The sequence below is a fragment of the Poecilia reticulata genome, chromosome 13 (genome assembly GCF_904066995.2).
Source record: "Poecilia reticulata chromosome 13, P_reticulata-male-v2, whole genome shotgun sequence".
Taxonomy (NCBI): domain Eukaryota; kingdom Metazoa; phylum Chordata; class Actinopteri; order Cyprinodontiformes; family Poeciliidae; genus Poecilia; species Poecilia reticulata.
In genome coordinates, this window is record NC_088842.1 from 33,890,230 (window position 1) to 33,906,010 (window position 15,781).

A 15,781-nucleotide genomic window follows, 5' to 3' on the forward strand; every position below is an offset into this window, starting at 1 on the left:
TGCTGCTCTGCAGGTCCAGACTGAGGTTCTGACTGAGGTTCTGATCCAGCTGAGAGCCCGTCCAGGCTGAAGGAGAAGAAAACGGACGTCAGGTTTCACAGCAGCAAACCCGACCAGAGCAAACCTGACCAGTCTTCTCCCATCCCTCATAAACTCATGGGATTTATCAGCTGATGGTCGGACCGAGGCAGAGATCCAGCAGGGGAAAATGTTTCAGAATTTATTTTCTTATTGAACCTAAATTTAATCCTAACAAGGAAATAAACTCATCAGAAAACGTTCATGTTCCCTCATTTCATTCAGTAACTCAGCATGGTCACCTGTGGTGGGCAAACTTCTGCTAATGTGCTAACAGAGGAGCTAATTTTTTTATTTAGCACTTTAGCTCTTATGCTAATGTTGAAAACATTTAGCACTGTTAGCTTCCCCTTTGTTAATGTTCTGGATGAAAGCTAAAGTGCTAACTTACTTTGTTGTTTGGTAAACTTAACCAAGTTCAACATCTGGGTTGAACTCTGTTAACTCAGGTTATTTGGCTTTTACAAATTCTTGAAGTAGTTAGAATTTTATATTCATGCTCTTATTTTGAAGGCTGTTTGTGCAGCAGTTCCATTTCCTGTCCTTGCATTCTTTCTTTCCCCCAAAAGACAGACAGTAGATGAGATATAAACATGAACACAACATCTCATTATAGAACATGTTGGAGTCTGTCAAGGCAAGCAGACGTATTTTGAACTGAACTAGCACTTTAGCGCTTTAGCATTAGCTTCCACTAACTGCCATGCTAGTTTAGCGCTTAGCATTAGCAAGACGTTGTGACGATGGAGGTAGGAGATTGTCTCTGGTTTGAAACCCTGTCTGTCTCTGTAGTTGTGTAATTGAGCAAGGTACTAACTCGCCATGCCTGCTGGTGTTGGTCCGAGGGCTAGGGGGCGCTCTTCACTGCAGCCTGTGCTCAGACTGACCCAGTCTCCACCGACCGTGTGTGTTAATGGTTCGTTGTTCAGGAAACAGAAATGGACTGCAGGTGGGAACACACACCTCCAAACTGCACCTATGCTTGGCTGTGCTGGTTGCTGGGAGACTGAATGAAGCTGTGTGCTGACGGTGAAGGACCCTCCAAACACCTCACACACACCTCCAGACTGCAGCTATGCTTGGCTGTGCTGGTTGCTGGGAGACTGAATGAAGCTGTGTGCTGACGGTGAAGGACCCGGTTCCTGTGTTCAGTCTGAGGTTTGGATCTGAAGGGACCCGAAAGTCGAGCCTCTCTGACCGTCGTACAGCCGATCCACTGAGGTTTATGGACGCTCCAAGACTTTGTGTCCAGAATGTAAAGCTGCCACAGTTTCCCTTTTGTTTCCTGATGACCTCTGACCTCTGCTGAAGAGGCAACACAAACACAGCGACAGTCTGGAGGGTAATTGTTGGGAGGAAAGTGAGCTGAGGAATGTCTGAGTTTGGAAAAACACAGAGCGGATGGTGCCAGCCGGCTCTGTTGACCCGCGCTGCTTCACACTTTCTCCATCTGGGTGTGTGTGTGTGTGTGTGTGTGTGTGTGTGTGTGTGTGTGTGCGTGTGTGTGTGTGTGTGTCTCACATGGGTAAGCTGGTAGGAACAGATGTACTGCAGAATGTTTGGAGTTTTCTCTGATTTGAGCTCCAGTCGACCTGCAGACATGAATCAGACGATCAAATAAATAAAAGTGTTAAAATAAATAAAAGTGTTAAAACATTTCATCTGCAGCTTTAAATCTGATCAGGTCTGCAGATGTTTTCTCTCGAACATTTTCCACATGTTGAAACTTTTGTTCTTTATTTGTGGATTTTCTTTTGTTTTTATTTTCTGTAAGTTTTTCTCATTTTTAATTTATTTGTGTTTTTTTATCATGTTTTTTTAACATAAATTTAAATAAGTACCATAAGGTTTTGAATCGTTTTTATGTGTTTATTTAATTTATTTATCTACTACATAATAATTCCTCGATGCAGAGGTCATAAGTTCAAGTCCTGGCCTGTTGACCTTTGACCTTTGATGCACATCATCTCTCAATGTACTGTAAAACAAAGGCAACTAGAGCATATATATATATATATATATATATATATATATATATATATATATATATATATATATATATATATATATAGATCTTGTTGATCTTCCTTTTATTTTCCATATTTATTTTATTTTTATATACAAATTTAAATGTTTCAATTAAAACGTTTTTTCTCTATTATTTTATTTCATTTTATTTGTCTTAAAAATATTTTGTCATGTGATTTTTCATGTTTTCATATTTCCTCGTCTGTTTTTTTTAATAAAACTGGTTTGTCTTCCACTGAGCCGCCTGGAAACTTCCTGGAATCCAAGGATCGGAGCTTCATCTGGACCTGTCAAGGCGTTGCCATGGAGACGTATTTCGGTTCTGGTCCTGAGAAACCCCACTTGACCTCTGACCTCCAAGGCAGACTTGGGGACGGCAGCGTCCTGCTCTTCGGCTGCACACCTGGTTGCCATGGCGACCTCCATGTTGTTCATGCTCCCCGCTGAGTCAGAGGAAAAACTCATGAAACCTGGAAACACATCAGTCTGTCTGTCTGATCTTGATTCTTTCTGATCCAGTGGATTCATTTGTCTGCAGCTTCAACCTCCTGACTGGATCTGCTCCCCTGCGCGCCTGGTTCCGGTGGTTCCGGTGGTTCCGGTGGTTCCGGTGGATCCATGCAGTCTTTTCTCCTTCATCAGTTTTCTCTTCTCCAGTTTTTGTAAAATCTGCAGATTCTTGAGAAGTTCTAGCTGGAAGTTTGTCAGAACCGTCTCTCGTTTCTCCCAGCCAGAGTTTGGACCTCCTCCCCCCCCCTAGCGGGTCCACCCCCTCCCCCCCCTCCCCTCCCTCTGTTCGCCGCTCGCAGCTCCTCATCTCCAGCCCGCTGGTTCTGGTTCCGTTCCTCCGCCGGTTCACCGAACTCCTGCCGGTCTGTGGTTTCGTGAGCCGGACTGGTTTCGGATGGATTCTTTGTTTGCCTTCGCTGGGTAACAGCTGACCCAGTTTACTGGACGGACTGGGGCTGTGACTGGTTCGGGATCGCGTTTTTCCTGGAGCGACCTGGAATACCGGGAGAACCGAGCAGCAGGGCGGTCCATGTCTCCGGTCCGGTCCGGTCCGGCTCCGAGGTGAGGTCCCATCCGAACCTGGTTTTATCGCGCTGGTTCCCACACAGAGGGAACTTTCCCCACCGAGTCCCGATTATTATTTATTAAATATGATCCTGATTTAAATATGACATAAAACAATGAAAGTTTGTTGTGGATGATGATGATGATGATGATGATGATGATGAAGCATTCTGACTTCCGGTCAGACCTCAGGTCATCCTCCTGAAAGATGTCTTGCAGATTAAAAAGTTTGATAATTTCAGAGTTAAACCATCAACAGATCTTTACTTGTAATGTGTTCCAGCGCCTGCAGGGGGCGCGCTGAGCGCTTTCTGCTGTTTGAAAGCTGAACTCAGGAGTTTCAGTTCAGGTGAATCCGTGACGTTTTCCTCTTAGTTCTACCTACAGGACGGTGTGTGTGTGTGTGTGTGTGTGTGTGTGTGTGTGTGTGTGTGTGTGTGTGTGTGTGTGTGTGTGTGTGTGTGTGTGTGTTGGGGGGGGGTCTCATCTGACCGTCATCCTGTTTGGCCTCTCTGGCTCATCTTCCAAACATTTCTTTTAAAAACAAAAGTTCCCACACAGACGAAGAATCCAGGAATGTCAGCCGGACTGAGACGGAAAACAACATGAGACGAAGATCCACAGTCTTCCTCAGAGGAACGGCGACGGCTTTTGGTCAGAATAATAAAAAATGCTCCAACATGCAGAAACCGACTGATGTGGGAGTTAAAACAAAAACAGGACAGGCAACGTCCAACGCTGAGCAAACATCTGTCAGCAGCAAAACAAGGAAGTTTCAGGCCTGAAATCCTGTTTAAGAAATAAAAACACGTCCAAAATCAGAAAATCTGATGATTTCATCTCCATGACGAAGGAAAACAAAGATTTTTATAGAACAGACTCCCAGGAGGAACGACAACATTTGTCCAGCGGAGAGTTTAATGTTCACACGGATCAATGTTCATTCATACAGAGGAAACAGCAGCGCTACCGTTAGCTTAGCACAAAAACGCCTCCAACTCATCAGAGGGGAAAACAAATAAAAGAACTAAAGATTAGATCCGTCACAAAAAGAGTTTATAGATTTACTGTCTGATTACATGGAGCAGAAATGAACTAATCATAACTTAGATGAACTGAATTCAGCTAAGCTAAGATACACTGAAATAACTAAGCTAACTCAAATTATGCTAAAATAAACTAACCTTCAATAGAGTAAGCTAAGCTAATCTAAAATAAGCTAAGCTATGCTAAAACAAACCAAGCTAAGGTAGGTAAGATTAATTAAGAAGCTAAAATACAGTAACAGATCAATTAAACCAAATATAAAGTCATCTGAATTATGGTAAAATAAGCTAAAATTATCTTAAGTAAACTAAACTATTCTAAAATAAACTATGCCAGAAATTACGCTAAGCTAACGTAAACTAAGTTAAACTAGGAAGGTAAAATATGGTGGCTATTCTAAAGTAAACTGAGATTAACTAAAATCAGCCAAGTTTAGCTAAAATAATCTAACATTAGCTAAACTAAATACATTTAGATTGAGATAAAGTTTGCTAAGTAAAACTAAGGTAAACTAAACTACGGTCAGATAAACATAACCAAGGTAAGCTAGGGTAACATAAGCTAAGACAGGGTAAATGTAGCTTACTTAGGCTAAAATCAGCTAGGCTAAGGTAAGCTAGCGGTGTCTGTTTTCTAAAGCTTTTTAGTGTGGAGGTTGTGTGTTCTGGTTCTACTGAAGTCTGAATGATTTAATGGAGCCTGTTGACCAAAGAGCTGATTCTGACTCGTCACTCTGCTGATCTGGACCTTTTCACACAAACAAACATTCAGGATTTGAGTCATAACTTAACTCTGGATCCTCATCTTTACTTTCAACAAACAAGTTTTCATCTGCATGTCCTTTAATAAAAGCGGTCATGTGTTTCCTTTGGCGGCCGTAAGGATCTGAATTTGGTTCGTCACTTTTGAGGTTTTGTTAAATTTGAACATAATTTTTAAAAAAGTCAAAAACATCGACTCTGATGGGACTTGAACCCACAACCTTGGTCTTGCTGCTGCTGTCAGTGTTCAGCCCATCCATCCATTTTCTTGCACCCTTTTTCCCTCAGTGGGTCAGGAGGTGCTGGTGCCTCTCCACCAAACGTACCGGGCGAGAGGCGGGGTCACCTGGACAGGTCGCCAGTCTGTCGCAGGGCAACACAGAGACACACAACCACACACACACACACCTAGGGTCAATTTGGAGAGGCCAGTTAACCTGACAGTCATGTTTTTGGACTGTGGGAGGAAACCGGAGTACCTGGAGAAAACCCACCATGCACAGGGAGAACATGGAGACTCCATGCAGAAAGACCGGGAATCGAACCCAGAACCTTCTTGCTGCAAGGCAACATCTCTACCAACTGCACCACTGTGCAGCCCGTGTTCAGCCCACGCTGTCCTAAAGCTTCATCATCAATATGGAGGCACCTTTGGAGAGATTTCTAATTCTTGAGCAAAGTTTGACTGTTTTCACAGTTCAGTGCTGAAAGAAACCAGGAGCGTATTTAAGTCGCCGTCTTTAGGAACCAACCCTGAGTTTATTCCTTAACGTTTCCTAAGAACCGTTTAAAGTTTAAAGTTTGTTCTGCTGTCTGCCTCACGGCGCTGCTCTTCACGCCTGAATGGTTCACAGAAAATAGAGACAAGTGAACAAGTCAGAACTGTTCAACTGATGGTTCCTTCATGCAGCCACTCTGTGTGCCGAAGGTCAGTGAACGCATCGTATCGGCGTGTTCAGGTTCTCCTTCCCCGTTACGTATTTACCCAGAAGAAACGTCCCGCATTTTAATCATGAGGCCAGTGAACGCATCGTGACGTCCCAGAATGCAGAGTGCCTGTGACCTCTGACCCCTCCTCATGGTTCATCGTGGCCTGCAGCCTCAGGCGACAGACGCTGATTTTGTTCTGGTTCTGCTGGACGCCTCCACCTGATCTGCGATCAAACAGAAAGTAAAACATCATAACTAACGAGGCGTTTGGTTCTCTTCTCCTCACCTCTGACCTCACTGGAAGCAACCAGCCGCTGCAGGGATCCTGACAGCACCTTTGACCCTGGCGGCTCCGACGGGTGAAGGATGAGGAGCATTTTATGATAAACAGGAAGCAGCTTCTCCTGCTGCTGCCTGGTGGATCTGAGCAGAGATCCAGACTCAACCACAGCCAGATGTTAGAGCTGCAACACGATTCATGCTCCATGTTCAGGCGTCAGTGAAACCTGGAACTTTCACTTCTGCACTTGATGCCGTTTGACACAAACTGGTCGGGTTCGGGTTCTGGTTCAGGTCGGAACGCCTCCGTTATACGACAAGACAAGAATCCAGTTTAACTTATTATCATTAAATGTTTCAGTAATTTGATTAAATAAATTCAAAGCTCAAACACACAGGATCTGATTTATCGTCCGCTCTGACAGAAAACGGCCGCTGACGATCCGCTGACTCAGCAATTTGAAGGTGAGGTTGAGAGCGAAACAGGAAGTGACACGCTGTGGCAAATCAAAACACATCCGCTTTTATTCACTACTGGAAACAGCAGCGTACTTACCTGTTCAGAAAGATGGCAGGAAACTGGATCCCTGCTCCGCTGGTCCGTGAACGAGTTGGACTGACGTTGATTAGCTCCATCCGATTTCTTCAACCATTGTCCTGGTTTGTCTTCTTCTGCTGCAGATTATGTCGCGTGTCGTGATTCTGCATGTAAAACTTGTTCAGATCAGATCCGACTTGGCGGAAGAGGCAGATCTTGGATGAAATCGGATCGGCCTGCTGAGTGAACGTAGCCGGACTTCAGGTTTCGTCAGAATGTCTAACATCAGTTTCATTCGCCTCTCAGTTTGTTATTTTGTTGCCATGTCGTCGATTTTCACAGATTCTGAGCCCAAATTCCGACATTTCCAACGTTTTCTGTATTTTATTAATGTTAAATTCGGACCAGCGGTCCGTCAGAATCAGCAGCTCAGTGGAAACCTGCTGGACTTCCTGCCTGACGATGTGATTCACGGGTTCGAGTCCCAGCGGCGCCGTTGTCCTCCGGCGTTCCGGTAAATCCCGATATCTGGAGCTGAAGCGGCTCCAGTGTTTCCGGTTCCTCTGAGCGGCCCGCTCCGACCCAGACTCCAGGAGCCAAGCAGAACCAAACACACCCCAACCATCTCAACTATTTGGAAGCTCTTTTAATATTTAGCCTGTAATTATGGGATGTGGGAGGGTCGTTTCCTGGGTTACCACCGTTTGCCGTTTATAATAATTAGTCCAACAATTTAGCATCTTCTGAGGTTAGACACAGGCTCTGCTGTGACGCACAGTGTGTGAGTGTGTGTGAGTCCGGCGACAGCTGGATACCACAGCCATCCTGGCCCAGAGCCGCTCGGCAAACAACATGCAGGAAAACACGGCGGCACAAATGCACAGAAACACGCAGTAAACATGCGCGCTGGCGCCACGGCAACTGAGAGCAGCTGGTTTGACATTAGACCAACGCCGGTTTTCACTCCTATACCAGGAGAGCTGGACCTGTGGAGGCCAGAAGGTCCATGGTTTGAATCCCGAAAGGGTCAAAGCATCTTTAATGAAATCTAAAATGGACGACAAGCTTGAGTCAGAAGTAATATCAGGTATGATAACGTGTCAGTTTTTACAGTCAGTCCTCTGAATCTGAAGGAACAAACCGTTTCGCTGTTCCTGGAATGTGACGCGTGCTGGCTCTGTGGTGCAGCGGACAGCGTGCTGGAGCTCTGTAGGAGAGTCACAGGTTGTGGGTTTGAGTCCCGACAGAGTCAGGAAAATGAAAAAAATCTGTAATGTGAAGTCAGCAGCTCCAGACTGACACAGATTTATGTTTCAGTCCCTGCAGCGACAGAAACGTCATGTTGCACCAGGAAGCAGAGAAACTGACTGACTGACGGAGAAAACAGGCTTCAGCTCGTCAGAGCGATGTGTGTGTGCTAGAAACAGCTGTGTGTGTCTCATCTCGCTGTCCGCTGAGACGACTCCGTTTCCCAGAATTCATCACAGGACAATAGAGCAAACGGAGCAGACTGAAGGCGGATCTATTTCTGTCTCTCATTGTGTTGAACCTCTCTGTGGAAATCTCCTTCGTTTTCTCCGCTGGATTTCTAGATCGTTCTGTCTGACATGTTTCAGCCTCAGTTTCCTGCCTGCCGGCCGAGTGAACGGTTCCGGTTCTGCTGGTACCTCGGCCAGAACCGGGTTTGTTATCAAGAAAGTGGAGGAGATGCGTATCTAAAAAAATCTCCTTTAGTGCATTTTATTCAGTGAAAAAATAAATGCATTCATCGTGGTACTAACTGGGTTTTGTAGTTCTGTTGGGTTTATAAGCTGTAACATGGTTAGCATTGTTGCTACACAGCAAGAAGGTCTTTGGTTCAAATCCCATCCTGTGTGGAGAAAATTAGAGATCCTCCATGGTTAGCTTCTGCCAGTTAGCATGTAGGTAAAATGTATAAGAGCTAGCTTAAGTACCATGCTGGTGTAGCGCTTTAGCATTAGCTTTAGCTAAATAGCATATTGGTGTAGCACTTTAGCATTATCTTTAGCTAAATAGCATATTGGTGTAGCACTTTAGCATTATCTTTAGCTAAATAGCATATTGGTGTAGCACTTTAGCATTATCTTTAGCTAAATAGCATATTGGTGTAGCACTTTAGCATTATCTTTAGCTAAATAGCATATTGGTGTAGCGCTTTAGCATCAGCTTTAGCTAAATAGCATATTGGTATAGCGCATTAGCATTAGCTTTAGCTAAATAGCATGTTGGTGTAGCGCTTTAGCATCAGCTTTAGCTAAATAGCATATTGGTGTAGCGCTTTAGCATTAGCTAAATAGCATATTGGTGTAGCGCTTTAGCATTAGCTAAATAGCATATTGGTGTAGCGCTTTAGCATTAGCTAAATAGCATATTGGTGTAGCGCTTTAGCATCAGCTAAATAGCATATTGGTGTAGCGCTTTAGCATCAGCTAAATAGCATATTGGTGTAGCGCTTTAGCATCAGCTTTAGCTAAATAGCATATTGGTGTAGTGCTTTAGCATCAGCTTTAGCTAAATAGTATATTGGTGTAGCGCTTTAGCATTAGCTAAATAGCATATTGGTGTAGCGCTTTAGCATTAGCGAAATAGCATATTGGTGTAGCGTTTTAGCATCAGCTAAATAGCATATTGGTGTAGCGCTTTAGCATTAGCTAAATAGCATATTGGTGTAGCGCTTTAGCATTAGCTAAATAGCATATTGGTGTAGCGCTTTAGCATTAGCTAAATAGCATATTGGTGTAGCGCTTTAGCATCAGCTAAATAGCATATTGGTGTAGCGCTTTAGCATCAGCTAAATAGCATATTGGTGTAGCGCTTTAGCATCAGCTAAATAGCATATTAGTGTAGCGCTTTAGCATCAGCTAAATAGCATATTGGTGTAGCGCTTTAGCATCAGCTAAATAGCATATTGGTGTAGCGCTTTAGCATTAGCTAAATAGCATATTGGTGTAGCGCTTTAGCATCAGCTAAATAGCATATTGGTGTAGCGCTTTAGCATCAGCTAAATAGCATATTAGTGTAGCGCTTTAGCATCAGCTAAATAGCATATTGGTGTAGCGCTTTAGCATTAGCTAAATAGCATATTGGTGTAGCGCTTTAGCATTAGCTAAATAGCATATTGGTGTAGCGCTTTAGCATTAGCTAAATAGCATATTGGTGTAGCGCTTCAGGGTTAGTGGAACTGTTCATGCGTGGAGCTTTACGGTTAGCCAGCTGCGCTCCCTTACTAATGATGAACATCAGGTTCATCTTGTCTGTTTTCATATTTCTGAGCCTCGGTAACCTTCCTGCGGTTGCAGAGGTCACAGAGGTCACAGATCAGGGTTATAAATTCAGTTTCCTGCTTTGGCTCCTCAAACAGAACAAACCTGAATGTGTTTAGAACTGAAAACAAACTGAGGAGACCTCCAGGCTGAGTGCAGGGAGGTCAAAGGTCACGCTTTATGGCTCCCCTCTGAGGAAAGTTTCACAACTTGCATCTGTTGGGCTCTCAGCCAGAGATTTAGAGGAAAACAGTAAAAGTTACTGTAACCTGAGTAACACAGGAAGTCACTCATGTTTAAAAACGAGGCTCCATTGCTAATCGTTGCTCAGACAACAATCAGTAAAGAACGAGTTCAAAATCCAAATTACGGTACGAATACTTCATTGATCCCAAAGGGAAATGAAATGTCGAGTCAGAGGAGCTCAATACGTCGATGGGAAACCGGCCTCCTCTTCTGACGCACTTAAAAAAATATTCACTGGGATCCAAAACGTTTGCAACTAAAGAGTAAAAAAATCAGCAAAACGTTATTGACCCAACAAAAATATTAATGTCAGTAATTATTGATTCAACTAGATGTGTTTTGGTTCCATTAGAAAATAAAAGAGGGATTAAAAACTGACTGACCATCAGAGCAGCAGTTTAAACCAGCTGATCAACCACTGCTGTGTGGGGAGCTTTGATTGATAAACGCTGATTAATATTCACTGATTAATAATCACTGATTAATAATCACTGATTGATAATCACTGATTAATATTCACTGATTAATAATCACTGATTGATAATCACTGATTAATATTCACTGATTAATAATCACTGATTGATAATCACTGATTAATATTCACAGATTAATAATCACAGATTAATAATCACTGATTGATATTCACTGATTAATATTCACAGATTAATAATCACTGATTAATATTTACTGATTAATGATCACTGATTAATATTCACTGATTAATATTCACTGATTAATATTCACAGATTAATAATCACTGATTAATAATCACTGATTAATATTCACAGATTAATAATCACTGATTAATATTTACTGATTAATGATCACTGATTAATATTCACTGATTAATATTCACTGATTAATAATCACTGATTAATAATCACTGATTAATATTCACAGATTAATAATCACTGATTAATATTTACTGATTAATGATCACTGATTAATAATCACTGATTAATATTCACAGATTAATAATCACTGATTGATAATCACTGATTAATATTCACAGATTAATGATCACTGATTAATAATCACTGATTAATATTCACAGATTAATAATCACTGATTAATATTCACTGATTAATATTCACTGATTAATATTCACTGATTAATATTCCCTGATTAATGATCACTGATTAATATTCACAGATTAATAATCACTGATTAATAATCACTGATTAATATTCACAGATTAATAATCACTGATTAATATTCACAGATTAATATTCACAGATTAATAATCACTGATTAATATTTACTGATTAATGATCACTGATTAATAATCACTGATTAATATTCACAGATTAATATTCACTGATTAATATTCACAGATTAATAATCACTGATTGATAATCACTGATTAATATTCACAGATTAATATTCACAGATTAATGATCACTGATTAATATTCACAGATTAATAATCACTGATTGATAATCACTGATTAATAATCACTGATTGATAATCACTGATTAATATTCACTGATTAATATGCACTGATTAATGATCACTGATTGATAATCACTGATTGATAATCACTGATTAATATTCACAGATTAATAATCACTGATTGATAATCACTGATTAATGATCACTGATTAATATTCACTGATTAATGATCACTGATTAATAATCACTGATTAATATTCACAGATTAATAATCACTGATTGATAATCACTGATTAATGATCACTGATTAATAATCACTGATTAATATGCACTGATTAATATTCACTGATTAATATGCACTGATTAATATTCACTGATTAATAATCACTGATTGATAATCACTGATTGATAATCACTGATTAATATTCACAAAATAAGCATCCAGCCTGAAAACATGATATCCTGATGAACTGAACGTTTTTAACCAATCTCTGCTTGGCTTGTGGCGCTCAGGGCGGTTGCCACGGCAACGGGTGCGTTTAAATGACAGCGAGTAAAAAGGTTTAGAGTTGGTCACCTACCTGTTCAGGTTATTTTACCTCTGGTTCCTCCCATCGGCCTGGAGTTTCCCGTACTGAGGTCAAAGTTCAGATGCGCCATGACTGACTGGAACCTGCTGGTCTCAGGTTGTAACCAGCTGCTGAAAAATACCTTTTACTTCCTGTATCCAAGTACCTTTCAGTACTTCAGTCCAAGCGGTACTCAGTACTCAGTACTTCTGATGGACGGGTTCGGGTTGGAGTTCGGACCCCAGAGGAACCCGGCTTCAGATTTCAGGTCCGATCCGCCACAGAAGGTTCCAGGTTCTGGGTCGCATCAGAACGCTCAGCACCAGCAGAAACCCGGTTCTGGTTCTGGACCACACACAGCGGTCAGCAGGAAGGGTGTCGCAGCGCCAGCCTCGTGTTTAGGCTGGAGGAGGACTTTCGCTCTCGGCCCGGTTCTGAACCCAGACCACAGAACCGACCCGCAGCTCTAAACAGGAGCAGCTTCCACAGAAACGACGGAGGCGCCTTCAGTTCTTCACCTCAACGGTTCTGAAACGGGCCAAACAGGAAGTCCTGCTGGGTTCTGGAACAGACATGAGCAGCATGTTTCTGTGGTTCTGGTTCTGGTTCTGGAGCGTGGAGACTCGGCCATCCATCAGGTCAGATGAAGCAAATGCAGAACTTCATAAAGACCCGATCAGCTGGTTCTGACTCAGAGACAGGAAGTACTTATAGCCCTGAAGCTACATGTTAGCATCTCATGTTTGTTGTTTTTCAGTTCCAGAACCGGAACAGAACTTTAGAACCACGAGACCAAACCCAGTCAGTGTTGGTTCTGGTTCTGATCAGGTTCAGATGATGGCAGGAAGTTCTGGCTGCTTGGCGGGGGAACAGCAGGAAGTGATGCGGATCAGGGGTCTTATTGGGTTCTGGACCGAGCTCAGTACAGCAACCCGGAGCCTGAGGTCCGATACGATCAGAACCATGAAGCTGGACGAATCAGAACACGTTGCTGTGTTACTGATTAAAACGTGTTTAGTTTCTCATTTTCTGTGTAACAGTGAGCACTTCCGCTAACCGGCTAATAGCTAGCATTTTGCTAAACATTCAGCACTCGATTTAGTTTTCCAGATAAATTCTAAAACTCATTTTCTTGTTTTAATGTTTTCAGTTAAATAAAGTTAATCTGTGTTGAGGTTTCAGCCCCTCAGTCGTTTTATTCACGCTCTTATTTTTAATTCTGTTCACACAGCAGTTCCTCTTGCTCTGCTCCGCTTCTCCACCCATGATGCATTGCAGCAAGTGGCAGTTATTCTGTACCCAGAATGCATCGCTGTGGTTCCACAGTAAGCAGTTTTAGGTCTCCTGACGTCTTTTCTGCATCCTGACAGTTGAAAAAAAATCAGCTGCTGTAGAGCTGGAACCACCAGAATCAGTTCCTGAAGCGCAAACCGTGCAGGTAGTAACAGATTCAGCCTAATGAATTTAGCGCTTTACCATTAGCTCCCACTAAATAGAATGTTGGGTTAGCGTTAGCAGAGCTAATGTTTATGGGTTAGCAGCTCCTTGTTTAGCATACTTATGCTATAGCAGATGCTTCTTTTTGTTTAGCCCCATTTTTCCTAACTTCAAAACGTTTAGCGTAGCTAGCATAGCTAGCGGTGCTCACCAGTGGGTGCTACCACACAGGTTAACTCCTTCAGGTTTAGCATTTTATTTCTGGTGTCTCGGTTTCTTTGTGCTCATTCTGCGTTATCACTCCTGTCTTTTCTCGAACCAAACATGGATGGCAGTGGTGGATATCCCAGCATGCTTCACTGTGTCAGTGTGTTACTGGGTCACCTGTGTTCTCTCAGAACCCGGGCCAACTGGGCCTCTTCAGGCGTCACCTCTGCTTTTGTTGCGGCTGATGAGCAACGAGCCATTCTCTGCAGTCAGTCGGGTCGTTGTCCATTATTTTAACGTTTCATCTGATTTTTTTCACTTTTTTACTCACCAGTTGAACTCAGATTTGTTGGAACGTCTCATCTGTTCCCCAGCTCTGTGTTCTGGTTCTGATGACCCGCTTCACAGGACCCGCGCCATCCCATAATAATCAGCAGCGGTACTCAGATCAGTCTCTGGTTCTGCCTCTAAGTTTCCTGCATGTTTGAGTCCAGTTTGAGGAGGCAACCGTTGCCATGGAGACGCTGGGCGTGGCCTCCGCAGCTTCACGGCTGATTGGTCAAATAAAGTCACATGACAAACTGCCAGCAGATCCCATGAAGCAAACCACCGGACCCAGAGCTGATCGAAGGGAGGAGAGGCTGGTCCTGGTCCTGGTTCTGGTTCTGGTCCTGGTTCTGGTCCTGGTTCTGGTTCTGGTCCTGGTCCTGGTTCTGGTCCTGGTCCTGGTTCTGTTCCTGTTAATGGTCCTGGTCCTGGTCCTGTTTCTGGTCCTGGTCCTGTTTCTGGTCCTGGTCCTGGTTCTGGTCCTGGTTCTGTTCCTGTTCCTGGTCCTGGTCCTGGTTCTGTTCCTGTTAATGGTCCTGGTCCTGGTCCTGTTTCTGGTCCTGGTCCTGGTCCTGTTTCTGGTCCTGGTCCTGGTCCTGGTCCTGGTCCTGGTCCAGGTCCTGGTCCTGTTTCTGGTCCTGGTCCTGGTTCTGGTTCTGGTTCTGGTCCTGGTCCTGGTTCTGGTCCTGGTTCTGTTCCTGTTCCTGGTCCTGGTTCTGTTCCTGTTAATGGTCCTGGTCCTGGTCCTGTTTCTGGTCCTGGTCCTGGTCCTGGTCCTGGTCCAGGTCCTGGTCCTGGTCCTGTTTCTGGTCCTGGTCCTGGTCTGGTCCTGCTGGTCCTGGTCCTGTTCCTGGTCCTGGTCCTGGTTCTGTTCCTGTTCCTGGTCCTGGTCCTGGTCCTGTTTCTGGTCCTGGTCCTGGTCCTGGTCCTGGTCCTGGTCCAGGTCCTGGTCCTGTTTCTGGTCCTGTTTCTGGTCCTGTTTCTGGTCCTGGTCCGGGTCCTGGTTCTGGTTCTGGTCCTGGTCCTGGTCCTGTTTCTGGTCCTGGTCCTGGTTCTGGTTCTGGTCTTGGTCCTGGTCCTGTTTCTGGTCCTGGTCCTGTTTCTGGTCCTGGTCCTGGTTCTGGTCCTGGTCCTGGTACTGTTTCTGGTCCTGGTCCTGGTTCTGGTCCTGGTCCTGGTCCTGGTCCTGTTCCTGGTCCTGTTTCTGGTCCTGGTTCTGTTCCTGGTCCTGGTCCTGTTCCTGGTCCTGTTCCTGGTCCTGTTCCTGGTCCTGGTCCTGTTCCTGGTCCTGTTCCTGGTCCTGGTCCTGGTCCTGTTTATGGTCCGGGTCCTGGTTCTGGTTCTGGTTCTGGGTCTGGTCCTTGTTCTGGCCGCGGCGCTGCAACATGGCTGCCTGTTTGACCTTTCATAACGTTAGCAGGGGTTAGCCGCGGCGCTGCAACATGGCAGCCTGTTTGACCAGGCGCTAACGTTAGCGGGGGTTAGCCGCGGCGCTGCAACATGGCCGCCTGTTTGACCAGGCGCTAGCGGGGGTTAGCCGTGGCACTGCAACATGGCCGCCTGTTTGACCCGGCGCTAACGTTA

General features: G+C 44.0%; 1 protein-coding gene across 1 annotated transcript in view; it reads left to right on the forward strand.

Moving 5' to 3' along the window:
* Positions 1–6,814: 6,814 nt before the first annotated feature.
* Positions 6,815–15,781, forward strand: part of LOC103460072 (pleckstrin homology domain containing, family G (with RhoGef domain) member 2) — a 62,902-nt gene continuing 53,935 nt past the window's right edge. Inside the window, exon 1 of the mRNA XM_081614817.1 lies at positions 6,815–7,822. Coding sequence (XP_081470943.1) covers positions 7,777–7,822 — 46 coding nt within the window. The 5' untranslated portion in view covers positions 6,815–7,776. The remainder of the gene's footprint in view (positions 7,823–15,781) is intronic.